The sequence below is a fragment of the Nannobrachium achirus genome, assembly GCF_963921795.1.
Source record: "Nannobrachium achirus genome assembly, chromosome: 1".
Classification (NCBI taxonomy): Eukaryota; Metazoa; Chordata; class Actinopteri; order Myctophiformes; family Myctophidae; genus Nannobrachium; species Nannobrachium achirus.
In genome coordinates, this window is record NC_137810.1 from 70,452,147 (window position 1) to 70,479,131 (window position 26,985).

The 26,985-nt window shown below is 47.1% G+C and overlaps 1 protein-coding gene across 1 annotated transcript in view; it reads left to right on the forward strand.

The window, feature by feature from the left end:
- Positions 1-620: 620 nt before the first annotated feature.
- Positions 621-26,985, forward strand: part of LOC308289669 (protein NLRC3-like) — a gene marked incomplete at its 3' end in the record, with an annotated part of 54,274 nt that continues 27,909 nt past the window's right edge. Inside the window, exons 1-5 of the mRNA XM_080731412.1 lie at positions 621-692; positions 1,710-1,820; positions 9,622-9,732; positions 10,799-10,909; positions 15,431-15,483. Of these exons, the coding sequence (XP_080587538.1) occupies positions 628-692; positions 1,710-1,820; positions 9,622-9,732; positions 10,799-10,909; positions 15,431-15,483 (451 nt within the window). The 5' untranslated portion in view covers positions 621-627. The remainder of the gene's footprint in view (positions 693-1,709; positions 1,821-9,621; positions 9,733-10,798; positions 10,910-15,430; positions 15,484-26,985) is intronic.

Genomic DNA, 26,985 nt, shown 5'->3' on the forward strand with positions numbered 1-26,985 from the left:
GAGTGACTGGTCTAAACATCATCCTCCTGTCTTCAGTGAACCTGGACCTCCACATACACAGTATGCCAATCCTCCTATTATACAATACACACTATTATGTTATACACAACGCCATAACACAACAAAGTATTGTCATGATAATGTGCAAATAATGGATAAATCAAGACACAGAGTCTAATAACAGTATCCTCCCCTTTCAAGCTTTATTCATAGCAGTGGCTCTCAACCTTTTCAGGCCTTGACCCCCAAAATAATCATATTTGAACTGTACCGCCCGTCCCCGTGAACTTATACAATTATATTTTCCACCCGTTTGCACTCATCAAACTCTGGTCCATGTTGGATATCCACGGATACCCAGCTCATAGTAGGACTCTGATCTATGCTCAGATATATAAGATGTTCTGTCTGTCTGTCTGTCTGTCTGTCTGTCTGTCTGTCTGTCTGTCTGTCTTTTCAACAATCTATAGATAGTTTCTTTCATGAAAACTGGAAACTATACTTTTTTTACTTTTTTTCCCCTTTTTTTTTTAAAACCCTGTTAACCTTTGACAATAGTATGAATATTGTTGTGATTCCAGAAGTGTTGACCACAGAGCAGAGTCTCCAACACCCAGCTGTGTGTCTATGAAGAGTGACTGGTCTAAACATCATCCTCCTGTCTTCAGTGAATCTGGACCTCCACACACACAGTATGTCAATCCTCCTATTACACAATACACACACTAGTGTCATGTCACACACACAATAAAAAGCAATACTCAAAGCACAGCTTAACAAAGAGCCAACATCCTAACAGAGCCAAACAAAAGTGTTCATAACAGTCAATGCTAGTCAGTGCAACACGAGTATCTCACCACCATATCAACACAGCAATAGTACTCAGTTCAACCAACACAACCAATAGTTTAGCGCCAAAATAAGTGTCCAGAGTCAGTGTAAATAAATCAAGAATAAAAAAATTAAAACGCAAGAAAGGGAGCCACAGCAAGACGCCACAAGCAACCCTCTCTGGTAAAGTACTTAGAGGTCAGAGTCAGTACAACTTTTGTTCAAGTAGTGCAAGGTAACAGTTGTCCTAGGTTATCCTAGGTTATCCTAGGTTATGTTAATTGGCCTTGGCAAGCGACCGTTATGAGTCTCATTGTATTGCTTGAGAGCGACCGGCACAAAGGACTTTCCTAGTCTCTCGCACCTCCGTCCTGGGTAGCGGAAACGGATGTTTCCTCTCTTACTCCAGTAACTGAGGATCTCAGGGTAGATATAGAATTCAAGGTACTATGTGTGTGTGCTGTTTGTGAAAGAACTGTACAATTCACAATGTGTTCAGTATACAGACTGACTGCGTGTTACTTTGTGTATATGATTTTTTATTTCATTCATGTTGATGTTCAGTCATGTTGTTTCCGAGACTGTTCCATAATGCTCATTATCATCACAGCTATTTGAACCAATCAGATTGCTTTGTCAGAACTACGTGTTGTGTAATCTACAATATATGTACACTCAGTGTTGCCAGGTAGATCTACAGTATGGCTCCATTTTAGTACATTTTACTGCTTTCCAGTGATATTTTATCACAATGATTTTCCTGTTACTTCACCATGGAGTTTTACTCTCTTGTAAAATGCAATGTAACAATACAGAATCTATAACAAACAGACTCTTTCATTCACATGATCATTGTATGAATATTGTTGTGATTCCAGAAGTGTTGACCACAGAGCAGAGTCTCCAACACCCAGCTGTGTGTCTATGAAGAGTGACTGGTCTAAACATCATCCTCCTGTCTTCAGTGAACCTGGACCTCCACATACACAGTATGCCAATCCTCCTATTATACAATACACACACTAGTGTCATGTCACACACACAATAAAAAGCAATACTCAAAGCACAGCTTAACAAAGAGCCAACATCCTAACAGAGCCAAACAAAAGTGTTCATAACAGTCAATGCTAGTCAGTGCAACACGAGTATCTCACCACCATATCAACACAGCAATAGTACTCAGTTCAACCAACACAACCAATAGTTTAGCGCCAAAATAAGTGTCCAGAGTCAGTGTAAATAAATCAAGAATAAAAAAATTAAAACGCAAGAAAGGGAGCCACAGCAAGACGCCACAAGCAACCCTCTCTGGTAAAGTACTTAGAGGTCAGAGTCAGTACAACTTTTGTTCCAGTAGTGCAAGGTAACAGTTGTCCTAGGTTATCCTAGGTTATCCTAGGTTATGTTAATTGGCCTTGGCAAGCGACCGTTATGAGTCTCATTGTATTGCTTGAGAGCGACCGGCACAAAGGACTTTCCTAGTCTCTCGCACCTCCGTCCTGGGTAGCGGAAACGGATGTTCTATTTCATACCTCCTAACCGCCAGAGGGCGGTGTATGAACACCGTGGATAAACATCACACGCTTGCGCAGAGGTCGAATTCTAATAACAACATAGTCACCCGTGACCCTGTGTGCCTGTGCGTGAGCACGTACACTGCCTACATAGGCAGGACGCACACAAGGACCTCCCTCTTTCATCTTTTCGCCTAGAGCGCAGGTCGACACAGCAGATGCGTTGGAGTCTCGATAACCTAAACCTATATGGTACGGTGGGAGCTGCGGTTTTCTCCCTCCTAGAGACTACGTGGACTGCAAGGTTTACCCTGTTCAAGATGGGACTGAAAGCAGTACGGTAAGTAACGGCTGATGATAGCCAATTGCTAATATACTAGCGTCGAGAGTGGTTTTCGCTCCATAAAGCTAGTTGTATTGTGTTGTGAGTTTGTGACCCACGTGTGTAGCACGTCTGCCGTTCACTATAGCGTCGATAGTGGTCTTCGCTACATAGCTATTGGTGAACCCTGCAAGGCAGCAGTGTGTTGGTGTATGGTTGTTTAGCGATAGCGCTATTAGCCTAACCAGCGTGGGTCTGCGGCTAACGTTGGCATAGAGAGCGGTGTTCGCTCCACAAGCTAACGTTAACGGTCGCTTGTTTACAGCGTTGCACAGCACACGGTGCTGGCATTTAAAAGCGTGTAGCATAGAGAGCGGTCTTCGCTCCACAAGCTAACGTTAGCTGTCGCTTGTTTACAGCGTTGCACAGCACACGGTGCTGGCATTTAAAAGCGTGTAGCATCAGAGAGCGGTGTTCGTTCCTTCGCTACAGTTAAAGCTGCTATAATCACCAGTCATGCAGAACGCATGTGCCCGGTGCGCCGCCGCTTTGGATATGGAGGATGGTCATGACTGGTGCCCGCGCTGTCTCGGCATTGACCATCTGAGGCAAGCCTTGACGACGGAGGCGTGCACGAATTGCAGCTGCATGGCCTTGGATGCGAGGAAGGCACGGCTGGCGACGGCTGAGGGCAGGGACATGCCTCCATCAGGCATGCCAGTCTTGAGCCCAGTGAGGGGGCTTTCTAAGAGCAAGCGCTCCCATAGTAAGGACGCATTGGCCAAGAAGGCAGGCGCCAAGAAGGGCCGTCGTGAAACGGCTGGTGGGGAAGGTGCAGGTGCGAAAAAGGTGCGTCAGGAGGACCAGCAACCCCCGTCGCACACGGTGGACTCACTGGCCGCTGAGTTTGCTCAGATTAAGGCCCTGCTCTATAACCTGCAGCCCCGTACCCCTACCACCGGTGCTGCTACCGTAGGGCCCCAACGCCATGCTAGGCAGCTGGGCCTGGACCATGCTGCAGCATGGGCTGCTGGTTTGGAGGACGTCCTGTCTATATCGGCCTCAGACTCTCTCTTCACAAATGAGGTTTCATATCATGAGGAGCCAGTTGGAGAGGCCCCTCGCTCTGAGTCGGGCTCACAGGGGTCAGGAGCAAGTACTGCTACTACTGCAACCAAGGAGGACCTTCAGCTTGCCCTGTCGCGGCTGGGCATTGAGGTCTCTACTGAAGGGCCCCAGCTTTCCAATGAATTCTTCAGGCATAGGCCGGATCCAGTTTTCTCTGTGCCGCCTTCGAGGGCTTTCATTGCGGAGCTGCAATCATGCTGGGCAGATCCCAGGTCTAATCGTCATCCATCGCAAGACCGCAGGGCCATGGGTGCCATGGCTGACGCGGCACAGTTTGGGTTGGACCATATGCCAGCGGTGGAGAATTCAATCGCTTCCCTGGTGGTGTCACCAGAGGAGGCCCTTAGTCAGGATCCTAAATGTCCACTGGCCCAATGCAGACTGACGGATGACTACATCACCAAGGCTTATGAGTCAGCAGCTCAGGTGGCGCGTGTGGGGAATTCGATGTCCCACCTTGTCCTGGCCCTGGACAAGTCTCTTGTGGCGGCGGGGGCGGATGCGGCAACACAGAGCCTGAGTGAGGCTTCACTCAGGGCCTTTGCCTACATGGCTAAGGACCTGGGAAGGGTTATGTCCACCTTGACCTTGGCTCGTCGCCAGGTCTGGCTTGCTCAGGCCCCTGTGTCAGCGCAGTGCAGGAAGAAGCTCTGCAAGCTGCCTGTTGCCCCAGGCCAGATTTTTGGGCCCTCAGCTCAAGAGGCCCTGGACCGCTGCCTTGAGGTGAAGAAGTACAGGCGTCAGTTCGCAGACTTGTGCCGGGAACCCGCACGGCAGTCAAGGCGCACGGGCACTCAACGCTCAGCATCTGGTGGTCAGAGCGCTTCATCATCGGCGGCTAGAGACTCTTCGTTTCGGCACGACCAGCCCCAACGAGCGCCCCCACAGCCCTCTTTTAGGGAGCCCAGAGGTAGGGCTCCCAGGCGTGGGGGCGGCCGATCATCCAAATCATTCAAGGGCCGGGGGAGTCGAGCGTGACTCCCCCGACCCGGGCCCCAGCCGGTTCACCCCAGAACATCTAAGCCGCTGGGAAGCCCTAACTTCGGACCCCTGGGTACTTTCCACAATATCCGGAGGATACAGGATTCAGTTCAGACGTCGGCCCCCAGCATTCACCGGGGTGAGGATGACCGTGGTCGACGATCCGCTGAGGTCTCAGGCCCTCAGACAGGAAATTACAGAGCTCCTAGTGAAGGATGCCATAGAGAGTGTACCTGGTTCAGCAAGGCTAAGAGGGTTCTACTCAAATTATTTTCTTATCCCAAAGAAGGATGGCACACTTCGGCCAATCCTCGATCTCAGGAATCTGAACCAATTCCTGAAGACTTTTCATTTCAAGATGTTGCGCCCAGTGGACGTTCTCCAAGCTGTGGCAGCAAAGGACTGGTTCACCAGTATAGATTTAAAAGATGCTTATTTTCACGTGCCAATAGCACCAGACCACAGACAGTTCCTCCGGTTCGCCTTCGAGGGTCAGGCATACCAGTTCCGGGTCCTTCCGTTTGGCCTCTCTCTCAGCCCCCGGGTCTTCACCAGGTTCGTAGCGGCGGCGCTGGCCCCGCTCCAGGACAGAGGGATGCGGATTCTCCCGTACCTCGACGATTGGCTGGTGTGCGCGTCGACTCGAGGACAGGTACTCAGCGACACATCGGCCCTCTTGAACCATGTGGCGCAACTGGGGCTCACAGTGAACCTCACCAAGAGCTCCTTGACTCCCAGTCAGGAAACTGTATTCATTGGAATCGCCCTCAACTCCGTTTCAATGATGGCCTGCCCCTCTCCACGGCGAGTGGACAGCATCCTGGAGCTTGTGTCTCATGTGCGGAGAAGCACCACGCTCGAGTATGGACTGCTCCTCAGGCTGCTGGGTTTACTGATATCGGTATCCAGGCTTGTACCTCTTGGGCTCCTGTCAGTGCGGCCTCTGCAGGTGTGGGTCAACGGCTTGGGCCTCGACCCCGTGTGGGATCAGGAGAGTCTGGTGACGATCTCCAGTCATCACCGTCGGTTGCTGGAGCCGTGGAGGAGAAGGGAGAGACTGTGCCAGGGCGTGCCCGTGGGGGCACTACCCTCCCGCCGGGAGTTGGTGGTGACGGACGCTTCCCTGTCAGGCTGGGGAGCCTTATGGGAGCACAGGGCAGTCAGAGGGTGCTGGGGCCCTCAGGAGAGGCGACTACACATAAATGTGCTGGAACTCCGGGCAGTGTACTTGGCCCTCAAATACTTCCTTCCTGCCTTGGAGGGGAGGCATGTCCTTGTCAAGTCGGACAACGTAGCAACGGTGTACCACGTGAACCATCAGGGTGGCATCAGATCCAAGGAGTGTCTGCTGGAGGCCCAGAGGCTCCTCAAGTGGGCTTTTCCTCGCCTTCGCAGTCTCCGGGCAGTGCACCTACCGGGAGTCTGCAACCAGGCAGCGGATTTGCTGTCCCGTCAGGATCCTCCACCGGGGGAGTGGAGATTGAACCCGGCCGTGGTCCAACGGATCTGGGAAAAGTACGGCAAGGCAGAGGTGGATCTCTTTGCCTCAAGCGAGTCAACGCACTGCCAGCAGTGGTTCTCCCTGTCGGATCCAGCCTGTCCATTGGGACAGGACGCGTTCGCTCACCCATGGCCGCCAGGCCTCTTATATGCGTTCCCTCCTTTGCCCATGCTCACGCTGACACTTCACAGGATAGCCACAGGCAGTCACACAGTGCTGCTGGTGGCTCCTTACTGGCCAGGGAGGATCTGGTTCCCCATGATCAGGCGGCTTCTCATTGGAACGCCTTGGCCCCTCCCGTCGAGGCAGGATCTCCTGTCACAGGTGCAGGGCCGCATTTGGCATCCCCAGCCAGATCGCCTTCAGCTCCATGTCTGGCCCCTGAGGGGCCAGGGTCTCTGCTAGAGTCCTGCGATGAGGCAGTTGTCCAGACCCTGCTCAACGCTCATGCGCCCTCCACAAGAGCGCTTTATGCAAACAGGTGGAAGCTGTTCTGCAAGTGGTGCGAGTCTCAACACGAGGATCCGGTCAGGTGCTCTGTGCAGAGACTGCTACGGTATCTTCAGACGTTGCTGGTCAAGGGGCTCTCGTCCTCTACTATGACGGTGTATGTTGCTGCCATCTCAGCTCGGCATGTGCTGGTGGACGGTCGGACGCTGGGGTCTCATCCGCTGGTCAGTCGATTTCTGAAGGCAGTGCTCAGATTGCACCCCCCGCACGTGGCTAGAGTGCCCTCGTGGGACTTGCCTATGGTCCTGGAAGCCTTATGTTCTCCGCCGTTTGAGCCGCTGGAGCAGGCTGGTCTCAAGTGGTTGTCTGCTAAAACCGCCTTTCTCCTTGCCATCACGTCTGCCAAGCGAGTAGGGGAACTCCATGCCCTATCTGTCGCTATGGACTGTTTGAGGTGGTCCTCGGATGGCTCTGGGGTTACCATGTGGCCCAACCCCTCTTTCCTGCCGAAAAGGATTTCAGCCTTTCACGTCAACCAGCCTGTCACTCTGACAGCTTATGCTGCGCACCCAGGGGCGGAGGGGTCGAGTCATGATGTGCGATTGTGTCCCATTCGGGCCCTGAGGCAGTACATTGACAGCACGATGGCGTTTCGGAAGTCGGATGCTCTCTTCCTCTGCTATGGAGGGCACAGGAAGGGACATGCTCTGTCCAAGCAACGTCTTGCTCACTGGATCATTGATGCCGTTTTGCAGGCTTATGAGCGGAAGGGGCTGCCGGCTCCTCCAGTGAAGTGCCATTCCACCAGGAAGGTGTCCACCTCCTGGGCGGCACTGAAGGGCGTGCCACTGATGGATATCTGTGCGGCGGCAACATGGGCTTCCCCCTCTACGTTCGCCCGCTTCTACCGGGTGAATGTTGCTGCCCCTCGACTGGTCCAGATGGCTGTGTTGTCGGCCTCCTCGACCTGTAACTGATGGTTGGTGAGTGCAGGTTCCTCGTGACCATGTTGATATACGTTATCCACGGTGTTCATACACCGCCCTCTGGCGGTTAGGAGGTATGAAATAGAACGAGAGTTATGCATATAACTATGGTTCTATGAATACCGGATAACCACCAGAGGTGTCTGTCACTCGGAATCCCAGACGAAAAGATTTTCACGAGGGAGGTCCTTGTGTGCGTCCTGCCTATGTAGGCAGTGTACGTGCTCACGCACAGGCACACAGGGTCACGGGTGACTATGTTGTTATTAGAATTCGACCTCTACGCAAGCGCGTGATGTTTATCCACGGTGTTCATACACCGCCCTCTGGCGGTTATCCGGTATTCATAGAACCATAGTTATATGCATAACTCTCGTTTCCTCTCTTACTCCAGTAACTGAGGATCTCAGGGTAGATATAGAATTCAAGGTACTATGTGTGCCAGGGGCGGGCTGGCCATCTGGCATACAGGGCATTTGCCCGGTGGGCTGGTAGGCTAGGGGGCTGGGGGGGCTGGTGTAAAAAAAAAAAGAAAGAAAATAGCCAAAGTTCTGAAACATTTTGGCACTAATCATGTTCATACTCCGCTGTTTGGTGGTGAGAACTGTATGTTATACAATTTATGGATTGTGTAGTTGTGTAGTTATCATTTGTTGTCTGTAAAAGTTGTGGTATTAAACACTTGTGTATTTATATGTGCCGCCCTCGACCGGTATATCTTCGCGCGCGTTGGTTGTGGGGGCTGGTCTGGCCAAGATGCCAGGGCTGAATTTTAGTCCCAGTCCGTCCCTGATGTGTGCTGTTTGTGAAAGAACTGTACAATTCACAATGTGTTCAGTATACAGACTGACTGCGTGTTACTTCGTGTATATGATTTTTTATTTCATTCATGTTGATGTTCAGTCATGTTGTTTCCGAGACTGTTCCATAATGCTCATTATCATCACAGCTATTTGAACCAATCAGATTGCTTTGTCAGAACTACGTGTTGTGTAATCTACAATATATGTACACTCAGTGTTGCCAGGTAGATCTACAGTATGGCTCCATTTTAGTACATTTTACTGCTTTCCAGTGATATTTTATCACAATGATTTTCCTGTTACTTCACCATGGAGTTTTACTCTCTTGTAAAATGCAATGTAACAATACAGAATCTATAACAAACAGACTCTTTCATTCACATGATCATTGTATGAATATTGTTGTGATTCCAGAAGTGTTGACCACAGAGCAGAGTCTCCAACACCCAGCTGTGTGTCTATGAAGAGTGACTGGTCTAAACATCATCCTCCTGTCCACAATGTTTTTCCTAGGGACCGTCCGTTTAAAATGAATAATTGGTATAGTCCATATGCTTAGCTTTGTTGTTTATCTACATAACATCAAGTTAGTATATCAAAGTTTCACCCCTACATAGTTGACTCAACTTGGTACATTCCACTTCTACACGTCCCTCGGCCCCGCCCCCTCCTCTGCTCTGTTCTGTTCACTGCGTTGTGGACATTCGCTGTGTGCTCATGTGCTGTGCTCGCTGCGCTGCATGCACCCCATCGGCTAACAAACACCTTATTTGTTGTCACTACTCGAAAATGTCACCAAGAGAGGAATATATGCATGCATACTTTTCAATTTACAGTACTTTTACTTCTACTCCACTACATCTCGGATCCAAATATTTTACTTTTACTCACTACAATAATTTGGCAATTTTAGTTTTGGCTTTTTAAGAAAGTCCAAAGCAAAGCCCATTGCCTCCAAAGCATGCTCTGTGGCAGGTCTTTTACATTCCTGACTCTGTCGCATTGTTGGAAGTGTAGGACAAGAGATGGGGACAGGGGAATTGGGAGGAGAGGGGTCTATGTGTTCATTCACATGATCATTGTATGAATATTGTTGTGATTCCAGAAGTGTTGACCACAGAGCAGAGTCTCCAACACCCAGCTGTGTGTCTATGAAGAGTGACTGGTCTAAACATCATCCTCCTGTCTTCAGCGAACCTGGACCTCCACATTCACAGTATGTCAATCCTCTTATTAACACTATACAATATACACAACCAGTGGTGTGATATGGATTTTTGAAGTGGTGGCCCTCTAAATTCATGACGTCACATGCACATAATGTGTGCGAGCACGCGCATGTGAGCACGCATACCTGCCGCTCGGTGCTAATACTGTATAACACAACATTTTCAATGTAATTATATTTCTTATTATTTAGTTACATTGTTAATTTGTTGTTTTTATTTTAGTATTATCCTTTAAGTTTTATATAAAATAACTTTAGTTTACACAGACTTTATAGACTCACCCACACACAGTAAAGTCTGCTAGCTCCTTTCGGAACCTCTCCCTCCGCAGCTCTGACAAAATGAGTGATTTAAACTCATGACATGAAGAGTGAGGAGCTGCATAGCGGAGGGAGAGGTTCCGAAAGGAGCTAAAAGTCTGCAAAGAATGCTAGGTGAACGTTCTGCTGGCCGCATATACAAGTGTAAATGAGCCTGCCTACCAGAGTATTGTTATGCAAGGCAGACAGGTAGGGCATTGAAGTGTTGACCGAGCCGTCGAGCCGTCACACAGTTTACAGTTTACAGTTTAGGCATTTAGCAGACGCTTTTAATACAAAGCGACTTACAATAAGCAGATAAAAAACATCACAATAATAAACAAGATAATATGTCAGTACATTAACAGCAATATAACAATGTAAATGCATATCTATCTAGAGAAAAACACAATATAATCAAAGTTCTAAAAAACCTAAAAAAAGACGTGCGTGCACGTGCGCGTGTGTGCGTGTGCGAGCATGTCGGGCGCGCGTGCGTACTGCTTTAAGTGTGGGCTCACCGAGCCCAACCGAGCCCACGGCATCTCAACCCTGTACACAACACCATAACACAACAAAGTAATAGACACAGAGTCTAATAACAGTATCCTCCCCTTTCAAGCTGTATTCATAACAGTGGGTCTCGACCTTTTCAGGTTACTCTCTTGTAAAATGCAATGTAACAATACAGAATCTATAACAAACAGACTTTTTCATTCACATGATCATTGTATGAATATTGTTGTGATTCCAGAAGTGTTGACCACAGAGCAGAGTCTCCAACACCCAGCTGTGTGTCTGTGAAGAGTGACTGGTCTAAACATCATCCTCCTGTCTTCAGTGAACCTGGACCTCCACACACAAGGTAAGATCACCTACGTGTATCTGTGAAGTTCAACTGGAAAGTGTTTGGTTACAGATATAGACTGTAAGAAAATACCAAATACACACATTATAGTGAAACACTGATCTCTGTGAACTTCAACTGGAACAACACAAACAATGTCTTGTAACTGCCAGGGCTGTAACCGAACGTTCGTAGGTTCAAACCTCCGTTTGTTATGTTGGCAATCAAAGTTCTAAATTAATAGGTTCATTTTTTTATTTTTTTTTATGAAAAATATATTATCAGAACGTGATAGGCCTATTCAGAATATCACAGTAGTAGGGAAAGCCACATTTACCAGTAAACACTAACGGTTAATTGTGACTGTTGATAAGTAGTTTTAAAATGCGCCAGAACAGCTTGGAGCGATCGAGGACCGTCCTCCGCTCCAAATCTGCTCCTGTTGGCAGGGGTGTCGCACCAAATGCTGGGCCCTGGGTACAAGGATTCACTGCGGGGCCCCCATGAATGTTCTTCATAGGGGGGTGGGGTTTAACCCATTTAGACTGGGAACGCATTATTACACGTTATTTTGTGCTTTAACTATTGAAAAATAGCAGATATACAAGCTCACAGTGTGGCACCGAGTGCCTTATTGGTCCGTAGTAACTCAGTCCCACTTTCCCCCCTCCTTGTGACGCCCTGTGATCCACATGCATGTTCTCGTTCTGTGCCTCGCTGACAACGCTGAGACACAGCAGCCACATGCTGCTGACTGAGATCAGGGCAGACTTTGTTTGTGCTCCGAACACTCATCCACCCACACAAAGATGAAATAGCGTTTCTCCTAAGCATGAAGCAAAGATGGAAGTATCTTACTGTTCAGTGGTTGTCTACTGGTAATAATATGTGTGTTTTTGTCTGTTCACCACAGAGCAGAGTCTCCAACACCCAGCTGTGTGTCTATGAAGAGTGATCGCTCTAAAGGACTTTGGCCCGACTTCAGTAATGAACCTGGACCTCCACACACAAAGTAAGATCACTGATCTCTGTTGGTCATTTTTTTGAGGAGAATAAACTTGATATAACGTTTTGGTACAACATACTGGTCTTGCCTTTCATCAAGCCCACACATATCCTTCTATCCAGCAGGACTATAGTCATAATGAATAATATAAATGAATATCCTTCTATGCACCAGGACTATAGTCATAATAAATAATTAGTGGTGTCCAACGATTAAATATTTTAATCGCGATGAATCGCATGATTTATGTAGTTAATCGCGCGATTAATCGCAAATAAGTCATCAGCTTTTATCAGGTCACAATGTAACTTAGAGGGATAACTTTCAAGTCTTTTGTGGCCCTTGGGAGTGTAAATATTTGCTGGATTTATGCAAAAGTATGTTAATCTTTTATTCTAAATCAATTAAAAACCTGAATAAATCATAATGGTATTGCATTAAACAGACTTCAGCTGATGGGTATAAGGATCTGCTAAATGATTACTGTTGTGTCCACCTTTATGCTTTAATTATACTTTGTATGTTTTATTACATCAACAGGGATGGACCTTGTAGCCAATATAGCCGATATTGTAGTAATGTTTGTAAATATGCGATTAATTGCGATTAAAATAATTAATCGCGATTAACATAACGGTGAGTTAATTGCGATTAATTTAGTTAACTCGGACAGCACTATAAATAATATAAATAAATATCCTTCTATCCATCAGGACTATAGTCATAATAAATAATATAAATAAATATCCTTCTATCCATCAGGACTATAGTCATAATAAATAATATAAATAAACATCCTTCTATCCTCCAGGACTATAGTCATAATAAATAATTCTTCTCCTCCACAGGAAGAGGAAGAGGGTGTGTGTTGTGACAGAGCAGGCGTCCAGGTGTTCAGTGTGTGAGGAGGTTCTGACAGATCCAGTCTCTAGCAGCTGTGGACACTGGTTCTGCAGACAGTGCATCACCTCATACTGGGAGCAGTCTGCTCCAACAGGACACCATGACTGTCCCCAGTGTGGAAAGATCTTCAGGACCAGACGTAGACTGAAGACACCCAGTCACACCAGCAGTGGACACAGTAAGACTGGACACAATTTACACTAATTAGAATTCCATGTTAATTACTTTAATATTTAGATGGCAGAAGACATTTTCAAATAGTGTAGCTAAAGACAAAAATATCACACAATATTATTTTCCTGACATTTATTTTCTTATTGCGACCGTCAGGTCGCAGTTACTATCAAAACCTCCACCGGCTGTCAGTGTCAGTCAGTCTGTCCCTCTGTCACGTCACACGTCACATTTTTCCCCTACTCATATCTCCGCCACCGTTGCCCCAATCCATGCCAACTTTGCACACACTCTCCTTGGCTGCCAAACCAAACCCCTCATTTCTCACATGGCCCTCTTCTAGCGCCACCATGAGGCAGATTCTTGCAAGACACATTTTTGGAAGCTGCTCCTACAGATTTTGCCCTAAAATCACACAAACCGGTACACAGAATCTCTACAGTCATGTCATCAACATGGATCTGTCCCATTCCCCATATTCCCTCCTGACCTACCATTGCCTCCCAAAGTTTGTGTATGTGACCGTTATCACCTGATTTATGGAATCTTACTGGTTCTATTCATATATTTTTTCTAACGGAGGACATGTAACACTAATGTGTGTACACAGCTTTAAGAATGTAAAGTTAACAGTAAGACTCTCTAATCGGGAGATAAGCGACCGTTAGGTCGCTTATTTATTTGAATACACAAATAGGCCAAAAAATGTGTTCCTCCACTCCTCCACTGGGGGCACGACCACTTTTGCATCCATTCTGGAGCACCAGGAGTCGGTGGTCCCCGGGAATTCCCCGTGATCAGCCCCGTTGGCGTCCCTGGGGGTCCCTGGCGCTCCGGGGTTCCCTGGAGGTTGTGGTTTGGCAGGCAAGGAGTTTGTGTGGAAATTTTGGCATGGATCGGGGCAACGGTGGCAGAGATATGAGTAGGGGAAAAGTGTGACGTGTGGCGTGTGACGTGACTGACAGACTGACTGACTGATGGAGGGACTGACAGCGGTGGAGGTTTGGATAGTATAGGAGTACAAGTAACTGCGACCTAACGGTCGCAATAAATGAAGCTGAATGTTTAAAATGTCTCTATTGTCTTCTCATAGCAGGTGTCAGTGTGCAGGAGGATTTAAAGGTTTATAAGATCACTTTGAACAGTCTGGATCATGTGACGGACGTCACTGAAGTGCCCTCCCTCAGCAGCATCTTCACAGCGCTCTACATCACAGTGGGAGAGAGTGAAGGGGTTAATAACCAACATGAGGTCTACCAGCTTGAGACGCTCTCCAAGAAGAACACCCTCCATGACCAACCAATCAACTGCTGTGACATCTTTAAGCCCCTCCTCCTTGGCAGAGAGACACCAATCAGAAGAGTTCTGACCAAGGGCGTCGCTGGCATTGGAAAAACCTTCTCTGTGCGTAAGGTCGCTCTGGACTGGGCAAAGGGTTTGGAAAATCAAGATGTCATTCTCCTGGTTCCCTTCTCATTCCGGGAGCTGAACTTGGTCAGAGATGAGCAGCACAGTCTTCTCTCACTGATCCATGTTTTACATCCAACGTTGAAGAAGGTCACAGCAGAGCAGCTCGCTGTCTGGAAGGTTGGCCTCATCTTTGATGGTTTGGATGAAAGCAGGTTGTCCTTCAACTTCAACAATGACATCATCTCTGATGTCACAGTGACATCGTCAGTGGACGGGCTGTTGACAAACCTCATTGAGGGGAATCTGCTCCCATTGGCTCTCATCTGGATAACCACCAGACCTGCAGCAGCCAATCAGATCCCTCCTGCATATGTTGACCTGGTAACAGAAGTACGAGGGTTCACAGATCCCCAGAAGGAGGAGTACTTCAGGAAGAGGTTCAGTGATGAGGAGCTGGCCAGCAGAATCATCTCACACATGAAGACGTCAAAGAGCCTCCACATCATGTGTCACATCCCAGTCTTCTGTTGGATCAGCGCTACCGTTCTGGAGGACATGGTGAAGACAGACGAGACAGGACAGCTGCCCACGACCCTGACTGCCATGTGCTGCCACTTCCTGTTGGTCCAGACAAAGAGGAAGGAGCTGAAGTATGATGAGCCTCATGAGGGGAAAAAAAGAAACAAGAAAAGAAACAGAAAAGAGGGAGAGAATCAACAGAAGATGATGGAGAAGGACAGGGAGGTTCTTCTGAAGCTGGGCAGGCTGGCGTTTGAACATCTGGAGAAAGGCAGCATCATGTTCTACCAAGAAGACCTGGAAGAGTGTGGTCTGGATGTGAAAGACGCCTCGCTGTACTCAGGAGTGTGCACAGAGATCTTCAAAAGAGAGGGCATGCTCTTCCAGAGAGCAGTCTACTGCTTTGTTCATCTGATCATCCAGGAGTTTCTGGCTGCAGTCTACCTGTTCCACTGTTTCACACAGAAGAACATGGAGGTACTGAAGACATTCCTGGGACGTGACACAAGGGAACATGATTACACCAGTGACATGTCCTTGGAGGACTTCCTGTACGCAGCCAACCGTAAAGCCATACAGAGTAAGAATGGTCACCTGGACCTGTTTCTCCGCTTCCTTCATGGTCTCTCACTGCCGTCCAACCAGAGTCTGTTAGGAGGTCTACTGGTTCAGACACAGTACAGTCCAGAGAGCATCCAGAGAGCCATCAACAACCTGAAGAAGATGGATGAAAGCCTTGCCTCTCCTGACAGATTTATCAACATCTTCCACTGTTTGATGGAGATGAACGACCACTCAGTGCATCAAGAGATCCAACAGTACCTGAAGTCAGGGGACAGATCAAAGACAGAACTGTCTCCAACCCAGTGTTCAGTTCTGGCCGCCATGCTGCAGATGTCAGAGGATGTTCTGGAGGAGTTGGACCTGGACAAATACACCACAAACGTGTTAAGCCGACTCAGACTCATCCCAGCTGTGAGGAACAGCAGAAAGGCTCGGTTAGTAGTCATGTGAATAGAAAATTTAGAACAGAAACAATGTACTGTATCTTCACACCACTACACTATAACTAGACATGATAGTTAAATCAACAGTGATACGCACGCACACACACACTCACGCACGCACGCACGCACGCACACACGCACACACACACATACACACACAAAGGTTAAGTCAGCGCTCAGCACAGCCGTTGTGCATATAACCACACACAAGCACATGACACACAAACTGTGTGCAGCCAGCAGCAGTCAGCAAGTTGATAAACCACAGCAAATAAAACAAATAATAATGGGCAGCTGCCAGGCCTTACCTTTCAGAAATGAACACAGCGGGCATTACTGTAATGAACCTCTGAAAATCCTCTTGTATAATCATCCTGGTTTTGGGTAAATTAATTCCTCTAACTCTGTGTGCCCTTCTCTGACGGTGGACACCGTGGACTTAATGGTGTTTTTTGTAATTCTTTCTCCTTCACCGACTCCTTTTGTACTCACAGCCTGATAATCTTTGTAGTTAGTCTTTTTTACATATTTGCTAGTTATACTACCTGTCTGTGCTTCCTGTTTACTTGAGTTCAGACTTGGCGGGTTGAGTTGAGTGAGTGTGTGTTGACCAGGGCAGGGCAGCTGTTTGGGCATTACGTGGGCGCCTCTCCCTCCCCCGAAGCGGCTTCAGGTGAAGTGATTGGCACATTTTTTAACAGCTGCATGCACCGGGTTGGCCAACACTGCCGCTGTCAGTTTTTCTTTTCTTTTTTCTTTTTTTCCCTTCCTCTCTCCCTCCCTCCCTCCCTCCCTCCCTCGCTCTCTCCCTCTCTCTCTCTGTCTTTTCCCCAACACATTTTCGGCGCCTCTCAGAAGCGTCGCTCTAGGCAGTTGACTAGTTCACCTATACGCGCCGGCCCTGCTTCCATCTGACTTAAAACACACCTCTTCACCCTAGCATTTGAGCCCTAGACCCCTCCCTCCCTGTGCCTTTTATCTGTCATTGTTTTATATCTTAAATGTTTTGTTTTTATAGCTGTTCTTACAAGGTTTTAAATGTTTACAAATGTTTCGGTTGTTTTTGCTTTGTATTGTATTTGTTTTTACTGCGTTCTCATGATGTACAGCACTTTGGTCAACCTGGTTGTTTTTAAATCTGCTTTATAAATAAATGGACTTGACGTGTGTGTGTGTGTGTGTGTGTGTGTGTGTGTGTGTGTGTGTGTGTGTGTGTGTGTGTGTGTGGTCTGATTGACCACCTCTAATTACAGACTTGTTGGCTTTGGTGATCTCCTCAAGAAGGAACACATGGAAGTTGTGTCTTCAGCTCTCAGTTCTAATCCATCCCATCTGAGACACCTGGACTTAAGTTCCAACCACCTGGACCTGGATCTACTCTGTGCTGCACTGAAAAGTCCTCATTGTAGACTGGAGACTCTACGGTGAGATTAATTTACAATCATTATTTCCATCAGTGATTTATCATGTGATTATAATATGAATATTGTGGCATGAATAATTTTGATATCATAGTAACACACATTGACTGGGATAATGAGGAGGTACAGTAACTACTAAGGGTGCCGGAAAAAATCGATATGAATCGATTATCGGTTTCAACACTAGCGATACGGCCGCATCGATGCGCGTTTACCCGGATCGGTCCAAATCGCGGCCGTATCGGTCGATGTATCGGTCCTAAAGTAATTAATCGGATTAATCGGATTTTAGCATTAAATAATTAACCTGCTGTGAAATTCTGAACTTACTTACTCATCGTTTACTGTTACAAATTATTACTTCAAAAGTGAGCGCTCTGCTAGCACAGTCAGTGCTGCAGTGCAACGGAAAGAAAAAAAAGAAAAAGCTGCCTGCTGCTCTGTCCTCCGCTAGAGCTGGGTTTCTGCGTACTGCAGTCACTGTCCTGCGGGAAGCCGCAGATCTACAAGCCCACAGGGTGTTGCATGTGGATGGGTTGTAAACTTATAGATCTGCTACTTCCGATGCAGCGTGTATGACGCTCGCATGTGCGACACACAGCGACTTGTAAACAAACCAACAACGTGGTAGTTGAGTTCCATCACTATGGATTCATTATTCCAGTGGAGAAACGCAAGTTTGGATTTTATAAGAATGCGACAGTAATGGATTGGATAACACTTTTCCCAGTGGAACCATCAGAAGTCCCTGCACTTCGACAGCAAAGGTAATAATCACAGCATCAGCTTTTATTGCAAAGGGCGAGTATTGGTTTTCAAAGTGGGGTCCGGGGACCCCCAAGGGTCCTTGAGGGAGTTCTAGGGGGTCCTCGACGAAATGATAGGAACCAAATGGACCCTTGGGTATGTGTAACTCAGGGGAGTGTACAAATTTAATTTAAACTTAAGACAAGAGCCTGATCTATGTCAAACTGGGGGTCCTTGACATTGATTTCTTTTTAGAACTACTGCAGTAGAGCCATAAGATAACAAGAAGTGTGCCAGACTTCAAATGTTGCACTTACTTTATACTGCCGTTGTTACTGTTCTTTTTGAAATGATCTTATTGACTGAATAACAGCAGGCTCTTTTACTAGTTTTATTTGGTGATCTGATCTGTGGCATTGCTGAGGATTGATCTGATATGTGGCATTGGTGAGGATGTAATATTTTAGTGTTTCAGTGTTATTATAGCAGCTTTGCAAAGTACAATTATTGCACTGTACTGAAGCCTGAAGGGCCAGGCCTTTTGTGTGTTTGTTTTATATTTCTCCACCTGACCAACTGTAACTGCTAAAGTGAAGCTCTTTGAAATGGGTGTGTGAGACAGATTTTCAAAACATGTCTTAGTTTAGTTTACATTCATTATTTTTTGTATCTACATGTCTGTGTCTATTTAGAATGAACACAACAATGACATGATACGAAAATGATTTGTCATCGATCTTTCTTTACAATTTTCTGTTATTCCTTGGTCTTTTATGAGATATTCATTATTTGAAGGTCAGCAATGCTACTTTATAGATTATAGCTTCTTAATTGAATGGAAAATTAATGTTTCATTAAACGTATGTATCAGATCACACCGTATCGCATCGAATCGTATCGAATCCAATCGAATCGCATACAATTCCACAAAATCGAAATCGTATCGAAATCGTATCGAAATTGCACCGTATCGAATCGTATCGAATCGTTCTGTATGTAAGATGTATCGTCTCTGAATCGAATCGGAGCCCATGTATCGGATACGTATCGAATCGCCATGTAAGGGATGGATACACACCCCTAGTAACTACAGTATGTACATGTTCACTAAATTCACTCAAACCACTCAAAGACTGTCTGTCTGTATCAGGGTAAAAACAATCCAAGTGGCAATATCACAATGCAGCTCTGTTACTAGTAAAAGTAATAAATACACTTTATTACCAAATACTCATTATGCAGAATGCCCCCTTTTTATGTTTTCAAAATGTGTCGAAATAAAAAAAAGTGTATAATAGGTGATAAAATAGCTGGTTTATGTATATTGCAATAATCTAAATCAGATCTGAAGTAAATGGTTACTAAAGTTTTCAAATAATTAATGAGTAAAAATTACAGTGTTTGCCTCTATAGATGTAGTGCAGTAGAAGTATAAAATATACAAAGTTGACATAATCAAGTAAAGTAAATAAAGTAAACTAAACTTGTACTTAAGTACAGAAGTTGAGTAAATGTACTTAGTTCCATTCCACCACTGGTCTGTATGGTCTCTTTCTCCAGCAGATGTCCTTCCTGTGTCTGTGACATCAGCAGTTATCAGCTTCACTTGTCTTAAACTGTCCATCAATTGACCTTTGACCTGTTAGGTCTTATCTATCTATAAATGCGAGAAGTCTCTGCGTGTCTGTCTGTCTGTCTGTGTGTCTGTAATCCGCGTATCTCGAGAACCGTTCGTCCCACCGGCTTCAGATTCGGCACGCGCGTTCCCCGCCGCGGCACGGAGTGCAGTGCCGGGTCTTGACCCGACCCGACGCGCGGTTTTCCCGAACCGGCGCGAAACGTTCGGAATCTCCTTATGCGGGGTTGATTGTTGACATCAGGCTGTTCCGGAGGAAATCGGCGAAAGCTCTGACTCATTGTGACATCACTTCATAAAAGGCTCTGACATCACGTACGCCACATGAGTCAACAACAAATCTCTGTGAGTGTGTATGTATGTATGTAATCCGTGTATCTCGAGAACCGTTCGTCCCACGGGCACGCGCGTTCTCCATATATGGGCATAACATGAATGCCCCCATATATGGGCATAAAATGGATTGCAGACAGACAGATACAGATATCTCCATATATGGACATAAATGGACAGAGGCAAACAGATGGTCAAAGATCTCCATATATGGGCATAAAATGGATGCAGACAGACAGATACAGATATCTCCATATATGGGCATAAATGGACACAGGCAAACAGATGTTCAAAACGGGTCCTATGACAACAGGTATAATGATGTTTGCATTAAAGGGGGAACCGGCACTGTGTCTGCAACACAGTTGGAGGCACAGACAGATACTCCATATATGGGCATAAAATGGACGCAGATAGACAGATATCTCCATATATGGGCATAAAATGGACCCAGAACTATAACTGCAGTGATCTCCATATATGGACATAAAATGGACAGTGACATACAGACAGACAGATACAGATAACTCCATATATGGGCATAAATGGCAGACAGATGGTCAAAACGGGTCCTATGAAAACAGGTATAATGGGGTTTGCATTAAAGGGCGGGGCATTCATTCCCTATTTACATTGTTCCGAGTTGGCCAGGTCGCCGACTAGACGCTTCTAGTGTGTATAATGAAGCAATAAGCCACAAGAGGCATGTGGTTACCCAGTATTTTATAACGTCTGAAAGGCGTGGTGAGACACGAAGCGAAGCCGAGTGTCTCCAACCCTCTCAGCCGTTATAAAATACAGGTAACCACATGCCTCGCGTGGCTTCTTGCTTTTCTAAAACCGTTACAATATGTCAACATGATAAATCATAGACATGTACCAACTAAAACTGTTCTATTTCACTAATAATTCACTACAAGGTCTGCAAGAAAGTAGTTCCCAGCTACAAGAAAGTAGTTCCCAGCTACAAGAAAGTAGTTCCCAGCTACAAGAAAGTAGTTCCCGGCCAGGCTGCAGAAACACCTGTTGCAATCAGAATGGGTTATAGGGGGGGCGCTTGGTGTTTTTACAAGCCCCGCCCAGAGGCACTCAGTTACCGTCCTATGTGTGTGGGTGGAGCTTATAAGCCCCGCACGGCAGGATTTGAGAGAAAATCAAGCGCTCCCTTCTCTAGTTCAGCTTCACAACACTGTGGAAAGAAATAATGCACCTGGGTTTGATATAAACTGATTCAAGGTGTGGATTATCATGTCATTTAGACACTGGTTTAATCAGAAACCAGCCAATCAGAATTAAGTATTGGAACTAACCATTTAGAAACTCTGTTTTCAGTCTCTTTGCTGGATCATCTGTTTTCAACATGTTGCTGTTTCCTGTCTGTTGCGAGATTAAGTAAAGATTATTTAGTTCATGTTACTCTGTCTGGTTTTCTACTCTAAAACCCAGAAAGTCCATCCAGACCAGGTCCTTTAATAGGTGGTTGTAAGCAGGTTCTCAGAATAATGTATTTTATAGCAGACAATCAAACATTGTGTGTTTTATTTCTCATTTAGACTGATGAACTGCTGGTTGTCAGAGAGAAGCTGTGAAGTTCTGGCCTCAGCTCTCAGATCTAATCCTTCTCATTTGAGAGAATTAGACTTGAACTTCAACGTGTTGCCGGTGTCTGGACTGAAGAACTTCTCTGGACTGGAGTCTCTGCAGTGAGTAGACTTGGACTGTGTCCATGTTGGTTAGTGCAGTGATTCCCTTGTTTCATGTTCCAATGGCATAACGTCTATTGTGCTAGTAAAAATATACAGGCGAAATACGTAAAATAAGCTGGGCTTGCAAGATTTCATTAACACTAGTTACTTTGCTGATCTAACTTATAATATGTTAAAACATACATAAACCACTTTAGCCCTATTTTATACCTTGGCTATTTGAAAATAGCCAAGCTACAAGCTCATAACACGTCACATCGTGACACGTTGTGAGCTTGTAGATCTGCTATTTTCAAACATTTTGGACTTTTACTTTTAGTATTTTAAGTAGATTTTGATGCCAATACTTTTGTACTTGTACTTTTACTCAAGTAAACTTTGAATTATGGACTGCTACTTGTAACAGAGTACTTCTACAATAGAGTATTGATACTTTTACTTTACTTTACTTTACTTTGCGTGCGTGCGTGCGTGCGTGCGTGCGTGCGTGCATGCGTGCGCACACCGACTCTGTGCAAGACAGAAGATATAATCTCTTCCCTTGCTCAATAAAACATAATGTCTATATTATCTGCTCCGTTAAAATTAAAATAATGACAATTTAAATTAATCCACCTTGATGCAACATTCATTGCACTCCTTGTAAACTGAGCTTTGCCACGTTCATAAAGGTATACTACAGTAGTCTAGTAAGAAAAGGGTGAGTCACCTTTTCAATCACCTTTTTTTAATCAAAACACATATTTTTCTTTTGCAAGTTCCCACAATTTTAGCAAATTCCCGTCATTTCACTAGTAGCAGAAACACTGTAGTGTCAGGTAGTGGAGGCGTTGTGTTAGACAGTCAGACATTGATGCATTGTTGTTCTACTTCCTACAGAGTGAAACATGGAGGCGAATTCTGGAATTCTAATCCTAATCCTCAACTCCTCTCAAGATGTGAGTATCTGTCTGTCTGTCTGTCTGTCTGTCTGTCTGTCTGTCTGTCTGTCTGTATTTGTATACAGTGTCTTATCCTCTGTTGGCCCCTCCCTCCCTGGATGCTGTCCTGAAAGCTCTTCAGTAGAGCTTCCAGTGAATGCAGGAGGTTTCTCTGCTCTTGGCCTGGTCCTTCACACCAGCTGATGCTTGTTTACAAAACACTCCCTCTACCTGACACACCTTCTGCAATGTTCAACCCTCCTTCTGCCACACATTCTGCTTAAAGTCCCCCAAATACACTGGCCCTCATTTATCAACGTGGTGCAGATCAAAATGTTGGCGTACACCGACATTTAGGCAAGTCTCTGCATTTATCATTTCAATGTGACTTTGACGTTGGCGTAGGGTGGGATCAGATCTCACATCAAGTTCAGAGGTGGTGTAGGATTCATCTTACACCTCTTATTCCATTGTAGACATGCAGGGCAGCATTGTCTAACTATCTGACAGACAATGGACACATGTATTCACTCGGAAATGCATATCTAACACACTAATAAATAATCCTGTGAAAATATAACATTTTATAAAAAATATATAACCATCTACATCATGGACATGTACGCTGATTTTATTTCCAAGTTACAATGACAAGCAATCAAAATCTAGCGATATGGAAGCAATCTACATTAAGTGCTTTAACACTAACAGTCTATTGCAGATCTGGCTCAGAACAAGCATAGATACGAACGCATGCGAGAGCATTTTCGGGAACTGTGAGCCTCCAATTTATAGTGACGTGAATCCTTTATTAAGGATAAAACCTGAAGGTCCAAACCTGGCTGTGCCCAGCCCAGTGCACACTGTGGATGATTTATTTGAGGGTCCACGGCCCACCGGTGAGATGGCCAGCCAGTGCGGAATACCGGTACATGATTGCTATAGTTTAAGCACTCAAACGTAGCCTGGCTCCAGCCAATAGACCCGCCCACTCTCTGAGTGGACTGCATCTCTTGGTCTGGATATGTCATATGACGAGTCTCTTGATTCGGTTCAAAGCCGTATCTTGGCGAACCGACCAATGAATTCAAAGCAAGACGGAAAAAAATCTACAGAAACAGTGGAGGGAGGGGTGGCTGCGTGGCTCACCAGAGTTCTTAATTGCTCCCTTTGAACTTCAAAAGGACTCCGAACTGCAGGCATTGATTGAGCCATACAAGTGTCGAGTAGCTCGTTAGTGATTCTCTCTAATCAGTGAAACATCAAAGACACTGACCTGTTGGGTGCAGGTCATTGAGGGGAGGGGGAGGAGGGATTGTTTTGTGTGCAAAAGTCAAACACAACCCTCCCACCAGATCGCTTGTGATTGGGAATTTCAAATTTTAAATCCCCTCCCCTTTGAAATCTCAACACAATGGCTCAGGCTCAGACTCTTAAGCTCCAGCGCAGAGTCTGAAATCAGGCTAACTCAAACGTGCCCAAACATAACCGTGGGGTCTCTCAATATATACAGTAGCTACTGTACATGCTGGAGTTAATGATGAAACCCGACGCTCCACCTGTGCCCACAGCACACCATCTTCCCCGTGGGCGCCGTGGATTTATTTATGCCACCTGGAGATCACTCAACACCAGCCAGCCTTCATCCATCAATGCTTAGAGCCTCATTCATTCTGCAACCACTGCATTTAGATGACCTTTAGTTTCCAGGATATCTGTCATTAATGTGCTGCTGTTCCAAGCCTAGTTGTGTGTGTGTGTGTGTGTGTGTGTGTGTGTGTGTGTGTCTGTGTCTGTGTGAGAGTGTGTGTTTGAGCTTAAAAATTCAGCCCGAGCCCTGTTGTTAGGACGTATTCCACTTGTTCTGGCCGTAAAGTCGGGGTCGTCCGCCGCCACCTACCAGTAGACCCCCACCTACCTGTAGACCCCCACCACCTACCTGTAGACCCCCCCCACCTACCTGTAGACCCCCCCACCTACCTGTAGACCCCCCCCACCTACCTGTAGACCCCCCCCACCTACCTGTGGACCCCCCCCCCCTACCTGTAGACCCCCGCCACCTACCTGTAGACCCCCCCCACCTACCTGTGGACCCCCCCCCACCTACCTGTAGACCCCCCCCACCTACCTGTGGACCCCCCCCACCTACCTGTAGACCCCCGCCACCTACCTGTAGACCCCCCCACCTACCTGTGGACCCCCCCCACCTACCTGTAGACCCCCGCCACCTACCTGTAGACCCCCCCACCTACCTGTGGACCCCCCCCCCCACCTACCTGTAGACCCCCCCCACCTACCTGTGGACCCCCCCACCTACCTGTAGACCCCCGCCACCTACCTGTAGACCCCCCCCCCACCTACCTGTGGACCCCCCCCACCTACCTGTAGACCCCCCCCCCCACCTACCTGTAGACCCCCGCCACCTACCTGTAGACCCCCACCACCTACCTGTAGACCCCCACCACCTACCTGTAGACCCCCACCACCTACCCGCCACCTACCAGTAGACCCCCACCATCTACCAGTAGACCCCCACCACCTACCAGTAGACCCCCACCACCTACCAGTAGACCCCCACCACCTACCAGTAGACCCCCACCACCTACCCGCCACCTACCTGTAGACCCCCACCACCTACCTGTAGACCCCTGCCACCTACCTGTAGACCCCCCCCACCTACCAGTAGACCCCCACCACCTACCAGTAGACCCCCACCACCTACCAGTAGACCCCCACCACCTACCCGCACCTACCAGTAGACCCCCACCACCTACCAGTAGACCCCCACCACCTACCAGTAGACCCCCACCACCTACCAGTAGACCCCCACCACCTACCTGTAGACCCCCCCACCTACCAGTAGACCCCCCCCACCTACCTGTAGACCCCCGCCACCTACCTGTAGACCCCCCACCTACCAGTAGACCCCCCCCACCTACCAGTAGACCCCCCCCACCTACCTGTAGACCCCCACCACCTACCAGTAGACTCCCACCACCTACCTGTAGACCCCCACCACCTACCAGTAGACCCCCGCCACCTACCTGTAGACCCCCCCACCTACCAGTAGACCCCCCCCCCACCTACCTGTAGACCCCCACCACCTACCTGTAGACCCCCGCCACCTACCTGTAGACCCCCGCCACCTACCTGTAGACCCCACCTACCTGTAGACCCCCGCCACCTACCTGTGGACCCCCACCACCTACCTGTGGACCCCCACCTACCTGTAGACCCCCGCCTACCTGTAGACCCCCACCACCTAACTGTAGACCCCCACCACCTACCTGTGGACCCCCACCACCTACCTGTGGACCCCCACCTACCTGTAGACCCCCGCCACCTACCTGTAGACCCCCACCACCTACCGGCAGAACCCCGCCACCTACCTGTAGACCCCCGCCACCTACCTGTAGACCCCCACCTACCTGTAGACCCCCACCACCTACCTGTAGACCCCCACCACCTACCTGTGGACCCCCACCACCTACCTGTGGACCCCCACCACCTACCTGTAGACCCCCACCACCTACCTGTAGACCCCTGTAGACCCCCACCACCTACCTGTGGACCCCCACCACCTACCTGTGGACCCCCGCCACCTACCGGCAGACCCCCGCCACCTAGCAGCAGACACTGCAGCCCAATAAAAAGGCCGTAACTCGGGCACCCCGGCGGACCCTCGCGGACCCCGCAGACCCCCACGCCGCTGGGAAAGAAATATGGGAAAATAGTCTAAGGTAGCCGATCTACAAACTACTGCTCCACTCCACGGCCCCTGGTGTATACATGTGACCTGACGGTCGCTTATCTCCCCATTAGGGAGTCTTAAGCTGGTTGCACACTGCTGCGTTTTTTGTTGCAAAATGCGTTTTTCAGGGCAAGGAGAGAGAGAGATAGAGAGAGCAAGGGACCGAGTGGTGCGCGAAACGGGCGTCAGTGTGCAAACGTGACTGACATAATGTGAGGTTGATTTTTTTATTCACACGCTCGGAAATTCACCCCGATATTCGGCCCGAATTTTTTTTTTTACAAAATTGTCAGTAAATTCAGTCTTAGTCATATTATCTTAAATGTGTGTTTAGTTTTTATTTAGTTTCACACAGTGACAAAAGTTGACAAACATTTTTCGTCATAGTTTTAGTTGACAAAATCAACACTAATAGCCTATCAATCATAATAAAAATACCCGATCTACAAGCTATTTTTACTGAAAAAAACTACATAGGGCATAATAATTCATAATAAATAAATGTTTTCTCTTCCTACAAATGTAGTGGAGTTAAAAGTACAATATGTTTCTTTGAAATGT